Source organism: Sceloporus occidentalis, unplaced genomic scaffold (genome assembly GCF_023333645.1).
Source record: "Sceloporus occidentalis isolate IW3139 unplaced genomic scaffold, rSceOcc1.0.p SCAF_47, whole genome shotgun sequence".
NCBI classification, from domain to species: Eukaryota; Metazoa; Chordata; class Lepidosauria; order Squamata; family Phrynosomatidae; genus Sceloporus; species Sceloporus occidentalis.
In genome coordinates, this window is record NW_028317027.1 from 6,370,676 (window position 1) to 6,387,640 (window position 16,965).

At 34.8% G+C, this 16,965-nt stretch overlaps 1 protein-coding gene across 1 annotated transcript in view; it reads right to left on the reverse strand.

Moving 5' to 3' along the window:
• The window catches only part of LOC149289279 (dystrophin-like), an 874,963-nt gene that overhangs the window by 358,366 nt on the left and 499,632 nt on the right, over positions 1–16,965 (reverse strand). Inside the window, 1 exon segment of the mRNA XM_089490922.1 lies at positions 7,238–7,413. Within this exon segment, the coding sequence (XP_089347048.1) occupies positions 7,238–7,413 (176 nt within the window).

The window sequence follows — 16,965 nt, forward strand, 5'->3', positions numbered from 1 at the left end:
AAGCCATCTTAAAACAAGGAAGTGTGGGAATTTAAGCCTAGACTTTTAGGCCATTAGAACTTGATTTACAAATAATTGACTGTAACCCTACAGTAAATGAATGTGTTCACACACACACTTGTTCCTTAAGATATGAATGAATTATTTTCACAATGATTGACACATTTCACAAATGATCCAGTACTTTAAAAAGACATTGCAAGGGATATTGCAATAGAAGTCAATAAACACCCGTTACTGTTACTTGCAAATTTTCAACTTGCCCCTCATAATGAGGAGAGTTTGACGTAAAAAAAAAGTACATTTATGAAATTCATCTTTCAAGGAAGGGAAATACCATGGCCCCTGATTATTGAGTTAGCAAGGCAGCAATGCTGAAATGTATTTGCTAGCCAGACTGATTTGTAGCATTTTTTTAAATGCCTATGAATCAACCTGCAAGCACCCTATGGCATTTTTCTTGTAAACTTCAAAAGTTGCCATATTAGTTAGAATTTGTAGTCCTTGCTTCTTGAGGCACCTCAACCGTTTCAACAGACTGAACTTTCTTCAAACCCTACAGCTACTTAAATACACCAACAGAGATATTTCGATATGGAACATTAACTACAATTTGAATAATAACAAAATACAATGGAAAATGATGAAAGGCAGTAGATTTTAAAATGGGAGTGTGCATTTATAATCCCATGCACCAGAATCCCCAAGTGGTTGAGGATGAGTTGCATCCTCTTTGGCCTACAACTGAAGTATATTACTCATGGGTGAAAGATATGCGAGCTTGAACACTTTTAACGTGCAAGCATCTCAGGTATAATAATTTCCAGAGTTCCTGTTGTGTTACGACTTGCGTCAACTAGACCAGTATAGTTTAAGCCGAGTATAAATCCAATTTGACAGTGGTGAGTAATATGAATTAGACTCCCGCGAGGTTGCTACTGCTAACATTCAGTTACATTTTATTAAATAGAGCCATTTTCATTAATTTACAAACAAGAATACAAAATATTTATTGCATAAGCAAAGAGCCCCTTCTTATAAAAAAAATACATTTGTATTCAGTGGCTTGAAGGGGTTCACATAAAATCCAGTTTAATGTTATTATTGTCATTTCATATCACCAAACAAAAATTCTGAGTTGATTGCTATTGCCGTTCACAGATGCTCAAAGACATTTTGGGTAATACCTTTAGCCAATGGAGCGGAATAACTAAACAGTCTCATCAATTGTTGCATACAATATATAGTATCACAATGGCCTCTTTTTATGTATATAGTCAGCATTTAAATTATCTTCATTCAATTGTTGTAGAACATCAAAAAAATGTATCTGTGTTTTGTGTAGCAGAGTACTTAGAACTTTACCTGTCCCCATGTTGTATACATATCTCAGGTTTAAAAAGTATGTATTAAAAGCAAAGCGATCATGGTGCAATGTGCTAAAAGTAAATACATGGCATGAAGATGGGGAATGGTTCTTGTCCAATTAGAAGCAGAACAATTAGGCATTCATTTGCAATATGAAAAACTACATGAATACCATTGATTAATTTTAGGTATGACGTGGAATTAGAGAAACTGGTGTCTGATTGGCTGGAACCTTTTTTCTTCTCAAATTGTATAACAAATATAGATTAACACACTAACCGAGCTTTCAAACATGGAGGGCAAGGAATAATTCAGGCTGAGGTGCCTAGACTGGGTCGTTCAGCACAGTTGTCCGTTAATACTGTAGCACAACTGTTTTCCCAGTTTGTTTACCTGTCGTAAATTCGCTGTTGACTACTGCTGTTTGTTGCCTTTTATACCCATACTTCCGACACTTAATGATGGGTGAACAGGTGACTCTGCGCAGTATGTGAAGCCAGAGTGTTGTCGCAAATAATGACGCATATTGCTATCTCTGTGACAATATGTGGCTTTTGTAAGGATTATACACTGTGCATCAATATTTATGTGATCATATTGCGTGCTATGTCATGCATGACATAATAAAGTGTTGTGTTCAGATCTCCAAAAGGATTCCAGATCACAAGAAATATCTTCCCAAATAGCAGAGGATCATTCTCTGAGTACTCATACGAAACATAAAGTAAAAGTTACTACTTATATGCATTTTTTCTTCCAAATTTTACACATATATTACTTACAACCATAGGAATACAACAAAAGGATACAAACATATAGTAGGCGTTTCCTTTGAAGATTGGACCAAGTATAGGTAAACCGGCATACTTTTTCTATATAATATTAAACATTATGGAGACAGATTACGCAAGGAAAAAATGTACTACTCATAAAAACAAAATAATAGAGAACAGATGGAATAACTGCTTAGTAACAATTACTTCATTGAAAATTAAAGCAGGCATGATTACTATTCAAGACTTAATTAAAAAAAAAATCATAGGAAATATTCCATATGCTTGAAATTGTATTGATTTAGAAAACTGTCCTGCTGTTTCCGCTTTTCTTGTCATTAGTTTTATTTGTAAAGCTTTAAAGAACTTTACAAGAGAATAGAGGTTCTCACTTAAGACAAATCACTCCAAACAGGCTGATTTGCATAATATTATGAAATATTCCATAAAGGCCTGCAAATTGGTTTTATTGGGAATAGGCAAGGTAGTTGTCATTAGGGAATTTTGTGAGTAACAAAATGCATGATTGTGTTAACAACAGAATACAGAACATATGTTACTAAACCTCTGCAGTTAGAGAACAGCTGGGAAAATATGAATTATGTTAAAACTCTGATTTTAGAATATCCCAGAATTCTAAAGAATCCAATGGAAAATTTCAAGGCTTATATGAGCAAAGATTTGTAGACACTATATAATGTTTAATACATACAATTTAAAAACAACACAAAATAAACATTTTTCAGCACCATTTACAGAACATGTACAGAATGTACATGATCTATGCTTAAACTTTATAAAAGGGAAGTGAGCTTTATGAGCTATAGTGTCATCAGTGCTTAACTTCGTTATTTATATTTATCAATAGTCTACTTTTCATTTTTTCCACAGCCTATCCTTTTGAAACCACAGGAACCATTTAACATTGATTCCTATTTACTCTACATTTATAGGGTTATCTAGGTTACAAAATATAGAAGTAGGTGAATATAATCAAATTTTTGTTTTTGTGGGGCCTTGCAAAAATGAGCTAAAAAAATCTATAAAAATCTGTTAGCAACTGTAAATATATTGTTAAACAAAAAAAATTAAATAATAGTTGTGCACTGGCATGACATTGTTGTGTCTTTGTGCATTCATCCCATGAATTAATGTGTCGCAGGAGACCAAAATGCAGGAAAGTGCAAGGACACAATGTAAAGAGTTTTTCTTTCACTGAGAAAGTGTTAGATAAATGGAACAGCCACCTATCAGACGGGCTAGAGGTTACTACAATGAGGGAATTTAAACCCACATGGGATAGGCATACGGCTAAGACGAGACCAAGGACAGAACATGGTTTGAAGTATTTGCAGAAGGAAAAATGGGCAGACTCAATGGGCCAAATGGCTCATCAGTCGTCAAATTACCTGTTATGTGTTTCTATGTGTGACTGATATAAATGTTATGTGTAACGTCCCATGACAAATTATCTGCAAACCAATAACTGATACTGCCCAAACTTTATGTTACTTACAGGTTTATGATACTTAAAAATGTTGAGATAACACAGAAATGCTCCCTTGCATTATTACCAAAAAACAAACTAGGAGTACAAATTGCAATAAAGATTGATCATAATCCCCAAATACCACTTTTCCTGCATAAAATGATAAAAATAAGCTTAAATCAACACTGGGTTTTTTTCCCTTTCTGTTCATTTAACGTTATCTGTTAGGCATTACCCCATTCGCTTATCCGATCATTGATCACACAGACTGAATCAGCCTAGTCTCTAGAAAAGACAGGAGAATCCATAATAGAGCCCATAGCATAATGGGATCTTTGCCACCATTATATGGAAGAATTATTTGAATTTCTCTCACTTTCTTACAGTAATATGTCTGTAACCTTTGTTGTCTGATAAAGCAGAATTGGATAAACACACAAGAACCGTAAGCTATTACAGCAAGCTTCGATAGCATTACATAAAAGCTAGTATGCTGTGTTTAATACATAACAATAAGTCACAGCTGTGGTGTGTATCCTGAAGAGAAGCGGAATCTTTTGAATAAGTATATCCATTTACTCCATGACTCCACCGCTTCCTTTCATAGCTGCATCATTTCCACAAAATCTTGTTGTTTGAACATTATTGCTCTTGTTCATCTACCAAAGAAGAAAGCTTGTATTTGGGCAATCCATCTCTAATCATAATATCATAGGCTATATGACGAGGTCAGTCCTTAACTATTACGCACCAATTCATTAGTGTGATTTCTATTCATAGGCAAACACCTCAACTTAGTTTTCAACACCCCTTGTAACCCAGTACCCTATAATTAACTGTGACTGCCAAAAAAAACTTCTCTCTGCGGAATAAAACCTAAGGGCTGAGAACTTGCATTATACACATTTATGGATAATAAAAATTCTGGACCTTCTGAAAGTGTAGCTTATATAATGGAAGTGCATTATATATTTTTAGCATCATTTGGTGTTAATTATGGCTTTTTTTGTGTTGTCTTGCACAGCGTCATTAATTTGTTTTATATTTTAAAGAATAGCCAAGGTGGAAACCAGAAATACTAAAAGGTCCCCAAAACTGGACACAATACTCTAGTTGAGGCCTGACCAGAGAATTGTAAAGTGGCAGAACCACCTCCCTCTCCCTGCCTCTAGCTATACAACCCAGCTGGGATTTCCTGATACTTTATTGCACTTGCCTGCTTATCTTTTTAGCTACTCAGAAATAATTACCCCTCAGTGCTTATCTTCTGTTGTCACTGACAGAACAGTGTCCCCAATGCTATATTCTGCCTTGGAACTTTTACATCCCAAGTGCATTATTTTCCATTTATTAGTATTAAATTGTAGCTAACACACTCTTGACCATTCTTCTAATTTAAATAAATCATTTGTCATTGGGCTTGTTCTACCAGGAATGTCTACCCTGTTGCAAAAGGTGGTAACCCTACCTTTTATATACAGTTATAAACAACTATATAGAAATATAGTATAATACATATGTTGTTTCCAGGATCAGTATTCTCATCATTTATAATTATTAATGTTTATTAACTAGTCTCTAACACAAATAATTAAAACAATTCTCTTAAAGATGCTCAACAACCTTCCATGACAAAACTATTTATGTACGTTATATTTTTTCTAGCAATTACATATCAAAATGTATTTAAATATGTGTACAATGTTATATAACATTCTGTTATGCAGGTGTTGTTAACCATTTATGCTTATGTTAATCTTTAGGGTAATTCTATCAAGCCTGATCAAAGGTCACCATAAAGAATAATTCACATTCGAATTCACATTCAATTGCTATGATAAATTAAGGTTAATATTTTCTTATAGCAACACCTGCATATAAAACATAACTTGTTTTAAATGTTTTATCTTGTTTGTTTATAAGGGTGAACAAAAAGAGTATGGAGGTGGTGGCATCCATAAGGATGATCTAAAAGGTACTGTTAAAATGAAACAAGCAAAATATAATATTTTTTTTACATCCAGCCATAATAATAGGGCTCTGTCTATATTTGCACAGACAAAAAGGGGGCAAGAAGTGGGTTTGGCACTATACATTACTCCTTTCATCCCAAGGTCAAAAGACTATGAGCCCTAGTAACCATGTGATATCTAGGTTAAAAAGAAAATTGTTTGATCTAATACTACAAACCTAATTTCTTCTGAATGTAATTCACTGCTTCAGGTATTTGAATTTCAGAACAGAATATCAAAAAATCCCTATGAGATCAAACACGATAATCCAGGAGACTAAATCGTCAGTGTTTCAATTACATTTTACTTTAGAAACCCCCAAATGGGAAGGGTTTTTCTTTAAAAAAAAAAAAAAATTCTAGTCTCAGACAGCCAGCGTCTTTCAATTTTAGGAAGGTCCTCCGATGTGGAGTAGTAGACGTTCAAATGAACACCTGGAAATATAGATATACATCCCTTTTGTATGCCTAAGGCTCTTCTGCAACGCACCTGGACATGGACTTGAAAGACTTCCCTTAAATCTGTCCATAAAGTTTTAATGAATACTAAACACTGCAATAATCTGCAGGTGCTTTTTATCCTCTGCATCTTTGTGCATGGTTACATGATTCCGAGTCTTTCTACTTAATGCAGGAGGATGTGAGCAGGTATTCATGCATAGAAATGTTTTTCTGCACAAAAGTAACCTGCATGAATATTCAACCAGCTTGTAATGCTTTTGAAAGCAATAATTTCACTTCCACTGGCAGTAAAACTTTTTTTATCCCTTGAAGTGTGCATTATTATTACAAGTTATTCCTTGTAATTGACCAAATGTTCTGCAGAATATTGTTAAAGCAAGAGGCATGGGACAACACACTTAAAGCTCATACATGAAAAGTATAGCAATGCATTCAATTTGTGCCCAGGATTGCCCAGTGCCATTGCGGGTGTTCCCGCTGACGCTGGTGGAACACCAGCAGGACCCCCTTCCCGCAACCCGGAGGATTGGGGTGTCAACCCAGAGAAGCAGCCCTTCTCCCAGAGTCTCTGGACGAAACCCAGAGAGTTCCTAGGTATGCTAATCACTCAAGAGGGCGATCTGGCTCGCGTTTTGGCAGCAGAGGGACTGCCCCCCCTTGATCTGCCGGCCTAGGCCAGAATACGTCACTGGTTGTGCACATGCTTCTTGGTACTGTAATGGGAATTTTTCATGTATGGCGGACACATGAGCCACCCACAATGTTACACTGAGATTTGTACATATAACTACAGATTCTGGGCAACTTCTGAGAAAGAAAATATTAGATACAGCCATGATTACAATATTATAATTCTCCTTGTAAAAGCAGTCAATAATGGATTAATGTAATTAAAAGATTTGCCAAACTTCGCTCAAAGAAAAACTACTTGTAAAAGTAATTAGCTTTATAACAGAATTTATAGATGAACAAGTTACAGGTTTGAGCAGCAAGACATTTACTGCTATACATTTAAGAAGAGCTTTCAAGCAATGCATACCATGTTTTCAGAATACATTACAGTTTTTATTAAAGCATTCCATATACCATAAGCCCCTATCCACCTTAAGGCAATAACATGTCTCTGCAACTTACCTTCTTCTTCTCTCATTTAGCTTTTTGTTGACTATATGCCAGCGGGTATTCAAGCTATCCAAATTCTCTTTAATGCGACTAGCATCGGCAGCTGAGGACTGCTCAGCAATCTCTCCCCCAGATACATTCAGGGCTCTGATTGTAGCCTGCTTTGGTCCTATGCCATCTTCAAGCTCCTGAAACAAGTAAAAAAATTAAAAACCTTTTAACCAAAACCAAAAGTTTAACAATTTTGTCTTTTGTAGCACACATGCTAAAAAGAAATACAGACCGATGAGTGGTGTTGGAAGAGTTGAGCCAGACCTAGGTGCGAGTTACTATGGTGTGAAAACCAACCTGACTACCGCTTTGCAGGAAAAGGTCCACTAAGACAAATTACATGCCAGAGGTGGATGGCTCACTTTGAGCTGAACTTTGGAACTTCGGGCAACAAATTGTTATAGCTAATTTAATGTGTACGTTATTGGCAGTTTGAATTTGTTTTCAATCCTCTTCCATTTTGAAATTTTGAAATTAACAAAAAGTAGCCATTTTTGTGAATGGGGCCTAAGGTTATTCTATGTTTATCATGAGAAACTTTGAAGCAACCACATTATTAAACATAAGAATGTTTCACGTCACTTACTCAAAATGCAGAACTTTGCAGCAAAATTATACCAAATTGAAATACATTAAAGTAATGGATGAAAATTTGTGATATGCATAACATTATTAAAAAAGAAAAAAAGAAAAAACCTTTTGCATTTTATATTATATGCATTTTGAGTTTTTAGTTATCCTCAACCAATTAATCAACATAAGGTAAAGCAAAGCAATTCTCAGTATGGTTGCCCACTTTTTAATATCAAAAAGTAAGATATTCACACATTTTACAATGAGATATTATTCATGCACTTTACACTGAGATAATGTTGTAAAGTGACTTCAATGAAGTTTTGAGTGAATTCCAGATAAATTCTATTTTTATGCTTGTGCTGAAGCACTTGATTCACAATCATCCGCTGTTTGACAGAACAGAAATATCCTTTTACTGGTTGAACATTGGGAATCAAAGACAGGCTTTTTTGAGATTCTGTCAGATGGCACATCGTGATTTGTGTGCCCGAGGGAAAGACTCTAAAGAAGATTCACATGGAGAATCCAAACACACACACGCTAAACAACAGCCTAGAAACCTGTGAATTCACAAAATAAAAAAAAAATACATAACCAAATATCAAAACACACCATAATCGGAAGTAAAAATAGCCAATACAAATGTATATAAAATAGTATAAAGCAAATCCTTTCTCTTATAGAGGGGCATGTGTTAAGGTGTTACAGGAACAAGAAACATGGGCACAATTATGATGGCGGAGGAGTATAAGGTGTTTTGCGATAAACGTGTCAAAAATAGGTTCCATAAAAGAGAAGGCATGCAAACAAGCCATATAAAGCAGCTTGTCACACCACCTCAAAAGCATTCAAAGATTTCAGGTCAAAGACAGATTTCTAAAAAAGAAAATGTGTCACATTTATGCAATAAAGAAATGTCTGTCATAGCCACAAATTATGGGTTTAGTTTATAGATGCACAGATCTGTTCACTGAAGTGTGAATGCTTGGGAGCTGAAAAAATGGGGATCAGGAGGAGGCATGGCTTGGGTTCTGTGTCTCACGGAGGGCTTTTTAAAATGTCTTAACTCCCATCCCACACCCATTAGCAAGGGATGGAGGATATGGGAATATAATGGGGGCTATACCCCCTAGAGTGGGGAAAGAAAAGGCCAATAGAAGTGTCATCTTGTATGTTATGTATATATATATATATATATAATGTGATAAAAAGGACTACCTAATGTGTTAACCTATGTTATATGTATACGTTATTTAATGTATATGATTTTTTATTTTCAACAAAATCGTATTATATAACTACAAGATATTAAGTATCAGATATGGGTTATTTTGATTGAGAGGTTCACACAAACCATTCATATTTTTTTATTAATAGCAATCACTTTGCGGAACTACCATCGCACAATGCTATTTATAAAGTTGTGATACATCTATCACATATATAATGTTTTTTATTTATATATTTCTAGGCGGTGAGATTTTTTGATTTTAGACACATTAATCAAGTGAAAAACTATACCTCTGAATAACAAATGAAGTGATGAGATTTTCACTCTGGATAAATTCTCACCTTTTGCTGAATCTAGGACACGGTAACACCACTATTTATATCTCGTTCTGCAGATTCTAAAGGAAAAGTGTCTGCTCCTTCAAGCCACAGAAAATCATCGTCTGCTTGACTAATAAGTGATAATACATGCACCAACCAGTTTAAAAGCTTTGTGCACTTGAATAATTGCATTCTTTTTATTTTCTTTCTATTTCTCAGGAGTATTTCTTTACTGACAGCAAATAAAGGATGATAGAATTAGGATGTGACATGGTTTTAACACATTTCCTGCATTTCCTCATTTATTACATTTCAAAATGTCAGGATTTTGCTGATTTACTTGTAATATGACAAACCTTGTTTACTCTGGACAAATATTACAGCATTTATTATGATGATCACGCTAATACCATACGGACATTGTATCATTTAACGTCACACACATATTGTAGACCATAAAACAGACATTAATTCAAGAATTAAATGGGTGTGTCAGCCATCAGATGCACTTTCACCAATATGATTCATTATAGTAGTGTCCCCCTTCCAAATGCATTGGGGGGATTCTACACAATCCTCCTGTATGCATTTTTACAGAGGAAAAACAAGGCTGATGGGGTCTTATCTGCCACCTAATTCTATGTTTGTGTGAAGTGCCACTATACTAACATATACAGTAGCAATCTAAAAACATGAAAGACCATCAGGTTGATGGGTTTGTCTACAATAGCTTATGTACTTAATTACCAGGAAAACATTGTTTTATTTAACAGATAAAGTATTTTACATATGGTGTATATAAAAAAAAGTTAGTAGTGACCCGCTAACTGGTGCTAGCACCAGTAGGGTACTACATGCAATAAAAAGACCGGAAATAAGATACAATCGAATGAAACGCTTTTACACCAGGGTAACAATACTACAGCTTCTACATTCCATATTATAGAAAAGTGCGTGTCCAGTGATCTATTCTTATGCCTGTTCACAACAACAGTGAAAATGACCTGTACTATTGGAGGCATATATACTGTATTAATGCACGACTCATATAGCATAGCTCTTCCATAGAAATGTCTTGACAAATTACACTATATTCTTTGCTCTTTTTTTTTACAGCTCTGGAAAATCAACTTTTTTTCTGGATAAAAAAGACGTAAGATCTTACTGGGCAATCACCCCATGCTCCTAAAAGGGAACATTAATGGTAAAATGCACTTGGCATTTTGCCAGTTCGACTTGTCCATATTGACTTGGCCCCTGTTAAAAGGTAAATCCAGATATAAAAAATGCCCTTCACGCAAGTGGCCAGCAGGTCATTGAATAGAATAAGAATACTTCCCAACTGAATGCAGCAGCAACCCAAGAAAAAACACTTTCCAAATGTCCAACACAATATAGATCTACCAAGGGGCGCTTGCACAATAGCATAGATCGTTTTGTTACAACAGAAATGATGTTGTATATCATTTATCCACTTGTGAGCGCATAAATCATATACATCGCCTTTTCTGTTGCAACAAAACTATCTACACTATTGTGTTTTCTTATTTTTTTGTCCTAACTGTGCAAGCGCCCCTTGGTGGATCTATAAAAGGTAAATCCACCCAGGGCAACATTCAAAGAGAGACCCTATTGAGAGAGAATAATGTTCTCTCTCAATATGTTCTAATGTGAATGGCAAACAATGACAAGTTATGCAAGTATTTCTGGGGTCTCAGCTTTTTAAAGTATGTATTAAAACCAACAATTATCCTTTCAACTAAGGTCCGAGATAGATGTATAAAGTTTTTACTTATAGATGGTAAAGTTCCTTACCACCAAGTTGAGTGTTTACATGATCAAGAATTGGAAAGGAAATGTAAACTGGAAAGAAATTGAGGAGGGGTATAATTTAGGGATTTCAGCATAAATTATGGTAAGAACAGAGAAATTTGGATAATCTGTTAATAGAATTGCAGCGTGCAATCTCATTTTCTATATCAACATTTACAAAAACAACATTCATTCTGACAATTTTCCCCACTGTAACCTCCCACTAAAACAATGCATTTGTCACATAGCTAATGCTCCCTTCCGCTGTAGTGGCTTTATAGATAGTTTAGAGTTTAGCCTTTAAAAACTAGCCCGTTCATACAAGTTTGGGACAAAAGAAGATATTATATTGAGCTTGTTCTTGATTTTTTTTTTAATATATCCTGAATTTATACAAAATATATTTGAAAGAAAACATGAATCAAAGAATTCTTCTCAAGAGCATCCCTCATGTTACTAAAGAAACAAAGTGAATTAAACCAAAGTGGGCATTTTAGAATAACTCTGAAAAATGATATTGTGTTAACCCCTTAACGTCCATTGCCGGGTCAGGCACGTCATGCAAAACGGTCACTTAACGACCTATGACGTGCCTGACACGTCATCAGACTTAAACAAGCTTAGAAAGTGATCAACGATCACTTTCTAAGCTTAAACGGTGTTGCTGTAATGCCTCGATGTCGAGGCATTCAGCAACACCGAGATCGGCATGATGGGCCATGTCTGACCCCTCCCCGGGGCGTCAACATCCGCCATACATTGTATGGCGGCGGACGCCCGTTTTAAAAGCGTTTAGGAGGCGATCAACGATCACCTCCTAAACTTCAATGGTGTTGCTGGAATGCCTCGATCAGGAGGCATCCAGCGACACCAAATACTTACCCCAGGGCGGGCTGTGACCGCTCCGGAGAGCGGTCACAGCCGCAGCTGCACGCAATCTTCGCCATCCGCAAGATGGCGGCGGCCCGGGAAAAAAAATAATAAAGTTGAAAAAGTTCGCTAGACGGTCTCCAGACCCTCTAGAGAACTCTGTCTCCACTTGCAGGTTGAATACAGGTACTGCATTCAACCATACAAGTCAATGGAGCCCAGCTTTCTAATCACTATGTGATTAGTAAAATATTTTAAAAAAAATAAAAAAATAAAAAAAAAAAGGAAAAAAAGAAAAAGCTTAAAAAAAACATGGTAACATTTAAAAATTATTATGCTTTAGAGGAACTATCCAGTTCCAGCAAAATGTAAAAAAAAAAGTCCAAAAAGAGTAAAATAAATAAAATAAAAAAATAAAGTTTATTATTATGAGCAAGTGCTAAAATTAGCGCTGTATCTTCCCAAAAATCCTGACGTGGAAAAATTTAAATAAAAGCATTTCAAATACCCAAGGGGTGTCTAATTTAAAGAAATTAATGGTTTGATGGGGTAAATTGGAGTGGCCGGGCTCAAAGATAGGGCATAGGCACAGACTGACCGAAATGGGGGGAAAAAAGCGCACTTCCAAAATGTGGCATTTTAACCCCAAACACCAGACAAACCCATACATGGGTGGTATCACTGTACTCGAGAGATGTTGTTGAACACATATTAGGGTGTTGTTTGATAGTGACGTATACCTGGAGCTATAAATGTTTTGGAAAAAATGGCTTTGAAATAGCAAAACGCTACTTGTACTTAATGCTCCATAACGTGCAGAAAAAAGCAAAAAAACATAAAAACATTGGGTATTTCTAAACTCAGGAAAAATAGTAGAATATATTTAGTAGGTTTTTTCATTAGCTTTTTTGGATGAGTAAAAGATTTTTGGGGAAAAAGTCAGAAAATGTGGGGTTTTTTTTACATTTTTCATCATATTTTTTTTTTTTTTTTATGGGAAATTAGATAATATGATTAAAACAATGGTATCTGAAGAAAGCCCTTCTTGTCCTGAAAAAAACAACATATAATTTGTGTGGGTTCACTAAATGAGTGAAGAGAAAATTACATCTAAACACGAACACCGCAAAAGTGTTAAAACAGCCTCGGTCCCAATGGTACAAAAGGTAAAACACAGCCTGGTCCTTAAGGGGTTAATTATATTAAAAAAGAAACAAGACGCAGCAAGTACAAAAGACATGATAAAACCCTCAAGAGTTTAAAGAGTTTCTTTTTGTTTCTTTCGGCTAATATGTTTCTTTTGTTTGTACACAGGCAAATTGTGACAAGTTGGTCCTTTTCAATCCCAAAGCAGAATTTGTCTGAAATGCTCTTGAATCACAATGGATGCTGGATTTGCAAATTTGCCAGTGAGGCTTTGAAGACTATCTAGGAACACTTCATTGTTTACTGTTTATGCGTCAAGTCGTGTGTAAAATGTCCTTATTTGTAGGAATTTTGGTGTTTCCTTGGGGCTTGTGTATCTCAGGGCTGCAAGTCCTGATAAGGAATGAGTACCAATCGAATGCTTAATTAGCAAAATAAGTGTTCTCATTTGATTCAACTTTATTATCTCTGAAGATAACTTACTGGATACATTTTTGAAGAAGGTGGCAATAATTGAATAGACTTGGGAAATTACCCACTCACTAAGCCAGATCACAATACCCATTATTGGGAGCAGTGGGAATTGTAGACTGTCTTGATTGCCTTCCTATTAAAAAGGTTGGTACTAGTCAATTTTCTTTGTGCTTCATATGCACTATTCACTATGCTATGGGGGAAGAAACTGCACAGGGATAAAACAACTACATGCAGAATAGAGATAAGGGGACCAGTCATGCATGGAGACAATTTTCTTCTTACTGTTTGGAAACCTATTTTAACACAGTTTGTTGGCAGTACAGAAAATAGTAGTATTTATTAACTGCTGCTTTTATGGATATACATGTTGTATAGTATAATAACATGACCTCAATGGCAACTCGAGTTAAATGTTAAGCATATTCAAGATACCTTGGGTTTAAGTTAATTATGACAGTTTACTCAATTTTTGTATAGTGTTTTTAAGAGACCTAGCAGTGTCTAAGTAAGAAGGAGATACTAGTTTCCCAGCAATATGTGAATAAAAGCTGCTTTAACATCAAAATCCTACAAAAAAAAAATCAAAACAATAATGATTTCATAAACTAAATAAAATAATAACAATAAATATCAAAAGGAAATGTCAAAAAAAAACCCCAATCACAGCAAAGGTAAAGTTTCTAACATTAATTTACAATATCCCTAATTAATACAGTTTATTCGGTATAGGAAATACGGTAAGCAAAATATAGCTTGAATAAATGTTTTTAAGTCTGACTATTATTACTATTTTTTATTATTTAGTAAAACCACTCAAAAGCTGAACTTTCATTTTACCAAAAATAAGTAATGAAATATAAGTGGGGGGTTTTTCCCCCCGAAAAGGAATCACTTACTAAAAGTATAAAGTAATGTATTACATTGCCTTTTTAACATCCTTAATGCATTTTAACCACAGGGAATAAACAGAAGACCGCAAAGTACTTTGTGGGTTGGGTAGGCATTATAGATGTGATTACTATTACTTGAATAAGTTGTGACATATGTTTTCAGCCCTGTAATTGTCAAGGCACTTTAAAGTAATTTAAAAAAAAATCATCAGGTTAGATTGAATATCATCTAGAACTCTGATCGCACTGCATTTGCCTTTTAGAAATTATCACTTGGGACCCACAGTAATGTTAATACTGGGTATGCTCGTAATACAAAATGACAGTGCTAGGTTATCAAGAGAGTTGGATATCTCAGTCAAACTTGTTTAATTTTAATCATGGAAGTATGCTCGCTCAACATTCTATTCATTTTTTCCTAGAAGTAATAAACATTTCGCAGAAATACTAAATACACAAAATATGCAAACATTGAGTTACGAAGGCACATGTACGTTGTATTAATATAAATTAATGCAACGTACATGTCTACTACTAGCAGATATATAGTGCATGTTTACCCTAATCTGATATATACAATAAATAATTTTTCATATATCAAACATTATAATCAAAATTATATACTAATAAACTACTAATTAACCATCAGAAAATGCTTAAGATATTCAGCAGTTTCTACAATCAAGAAATTATTAATTAAAGAACACTCTTTATAATTATCATTTTCCACATTACAAAACCTAATAGCACCAGATAAATTGAATTACAGCAATTGAAAGGCTCAACACTTCATTCTACATTTGTTTCATATTTAGTAAATTCAGTTTTAATTGTGGCACATTGTCAAGTTCCCAAATACTGCTCTCTCTGCGTGTACCCTCCATTTTTCTGGCTAACAATGTCATTAGAAATAAAATAAAACCTCAATCACTTACTGCAGGGAATGAAACAGTAATAATAATTTTAGATAGAACAGCTATCACATAAAATGTGATCTCTGATCTGCCACAAGGAATGTAGGAAGCATTTAGTTCATAACACTGTCCATCCTAGTGCTTGGCTCAATGCCTCCCTTGGCTATTTGGCTTTGTGAGTGCCATTTCTGCAGTAACATGAATATTTTTTTTACGTAGTCCCTGCAAAGCTCCTAAAGTCAATTTTGGGACAGTTTAGCCTCTTATATTTTACCGCAATGTCTTTTTAGTAGGATGGGAAGCCAGGATGGGAAGCCAGGATGGTATGTGTCTCTGTTATATAAGAGCTGATACAACTTATTGCCAACCCGTTAATGATCAATTAATGGTTTTTGACCCATTATGGCATAATTTATAATGTGGCTTGGGTGCCTCCACCACCACATTCCATCACTGATACACAAAGCAGAAATAGAAATATTTATTTGTATCTTTCTAATTAAAGGGGTCACTACATTTGTTACATATCAAATCCATATTTTAATTAGAAACTCTGAAAAATCTTCTTTTATGTGATGACTTTGTGAAATGTGTCTGGCCTTGTAGATGATAATAATGAGTAACCTAATATCTATGGCACATTTTATATATAATAATATTTTTCTGCCCTTCATAGATAACCTGCAAAGTAATTTTATCTAGTAATGACTAGATAATAATAATTTGAGAGTTTTTCTGAGCCACTGAGCTGACACTTTTCTTGAAAAGACATCAAAACTTTTGTATTAACAGAGATCTATTCCATCATTATCTAGCAATTAGGAAAGATGGAAGCAAATGTATGCGAATTAGAATTATATATCTATAATAACACTATTTATACAATATCTTGCTAATGTAACAGTAACAACTAATAAACCATCTTAATCTAAGTCATCTTCTTACCTTACCTCTGCATTGTTTAGGTCCCCATAATAAAGCTAAGACTAACAAATAATACACAAGGATTTATGTCTGTCTTATCCCCAAACATTTTTTAAGTTGATTCATTCTCTCACTATTTGTGTCACATCTCATTAAGTAACATTCTATCTTAAGACTGATCTTGGTGAAAACTCTAACCTTGCCTTACTGGATTGAATCTCTTATAGAATAAAAAATCTACTAACAAAAGTTGTTGCATATGCATGTTTGGCTCATGATGATTAAATGACTGGGCAGTATTAACTCATTTTCTATATCCCTTCACACGATCCTCTAAGTTTGTTAGCTCTGCCTTCCTTATGTCTTTTTTTCTTCCTTAAAACATGCGTTATGGATGTGGAAGTAGAACAGTGTGCGGGAGGGAAATTATATGTATAGAATTGCTTTGCTCACAAATGATCACTTTTTTATGTAACTGGATATGTTGGCTGATAGAGTAATTGTCCTCTCAGCACTGGTCTGCCTTTTC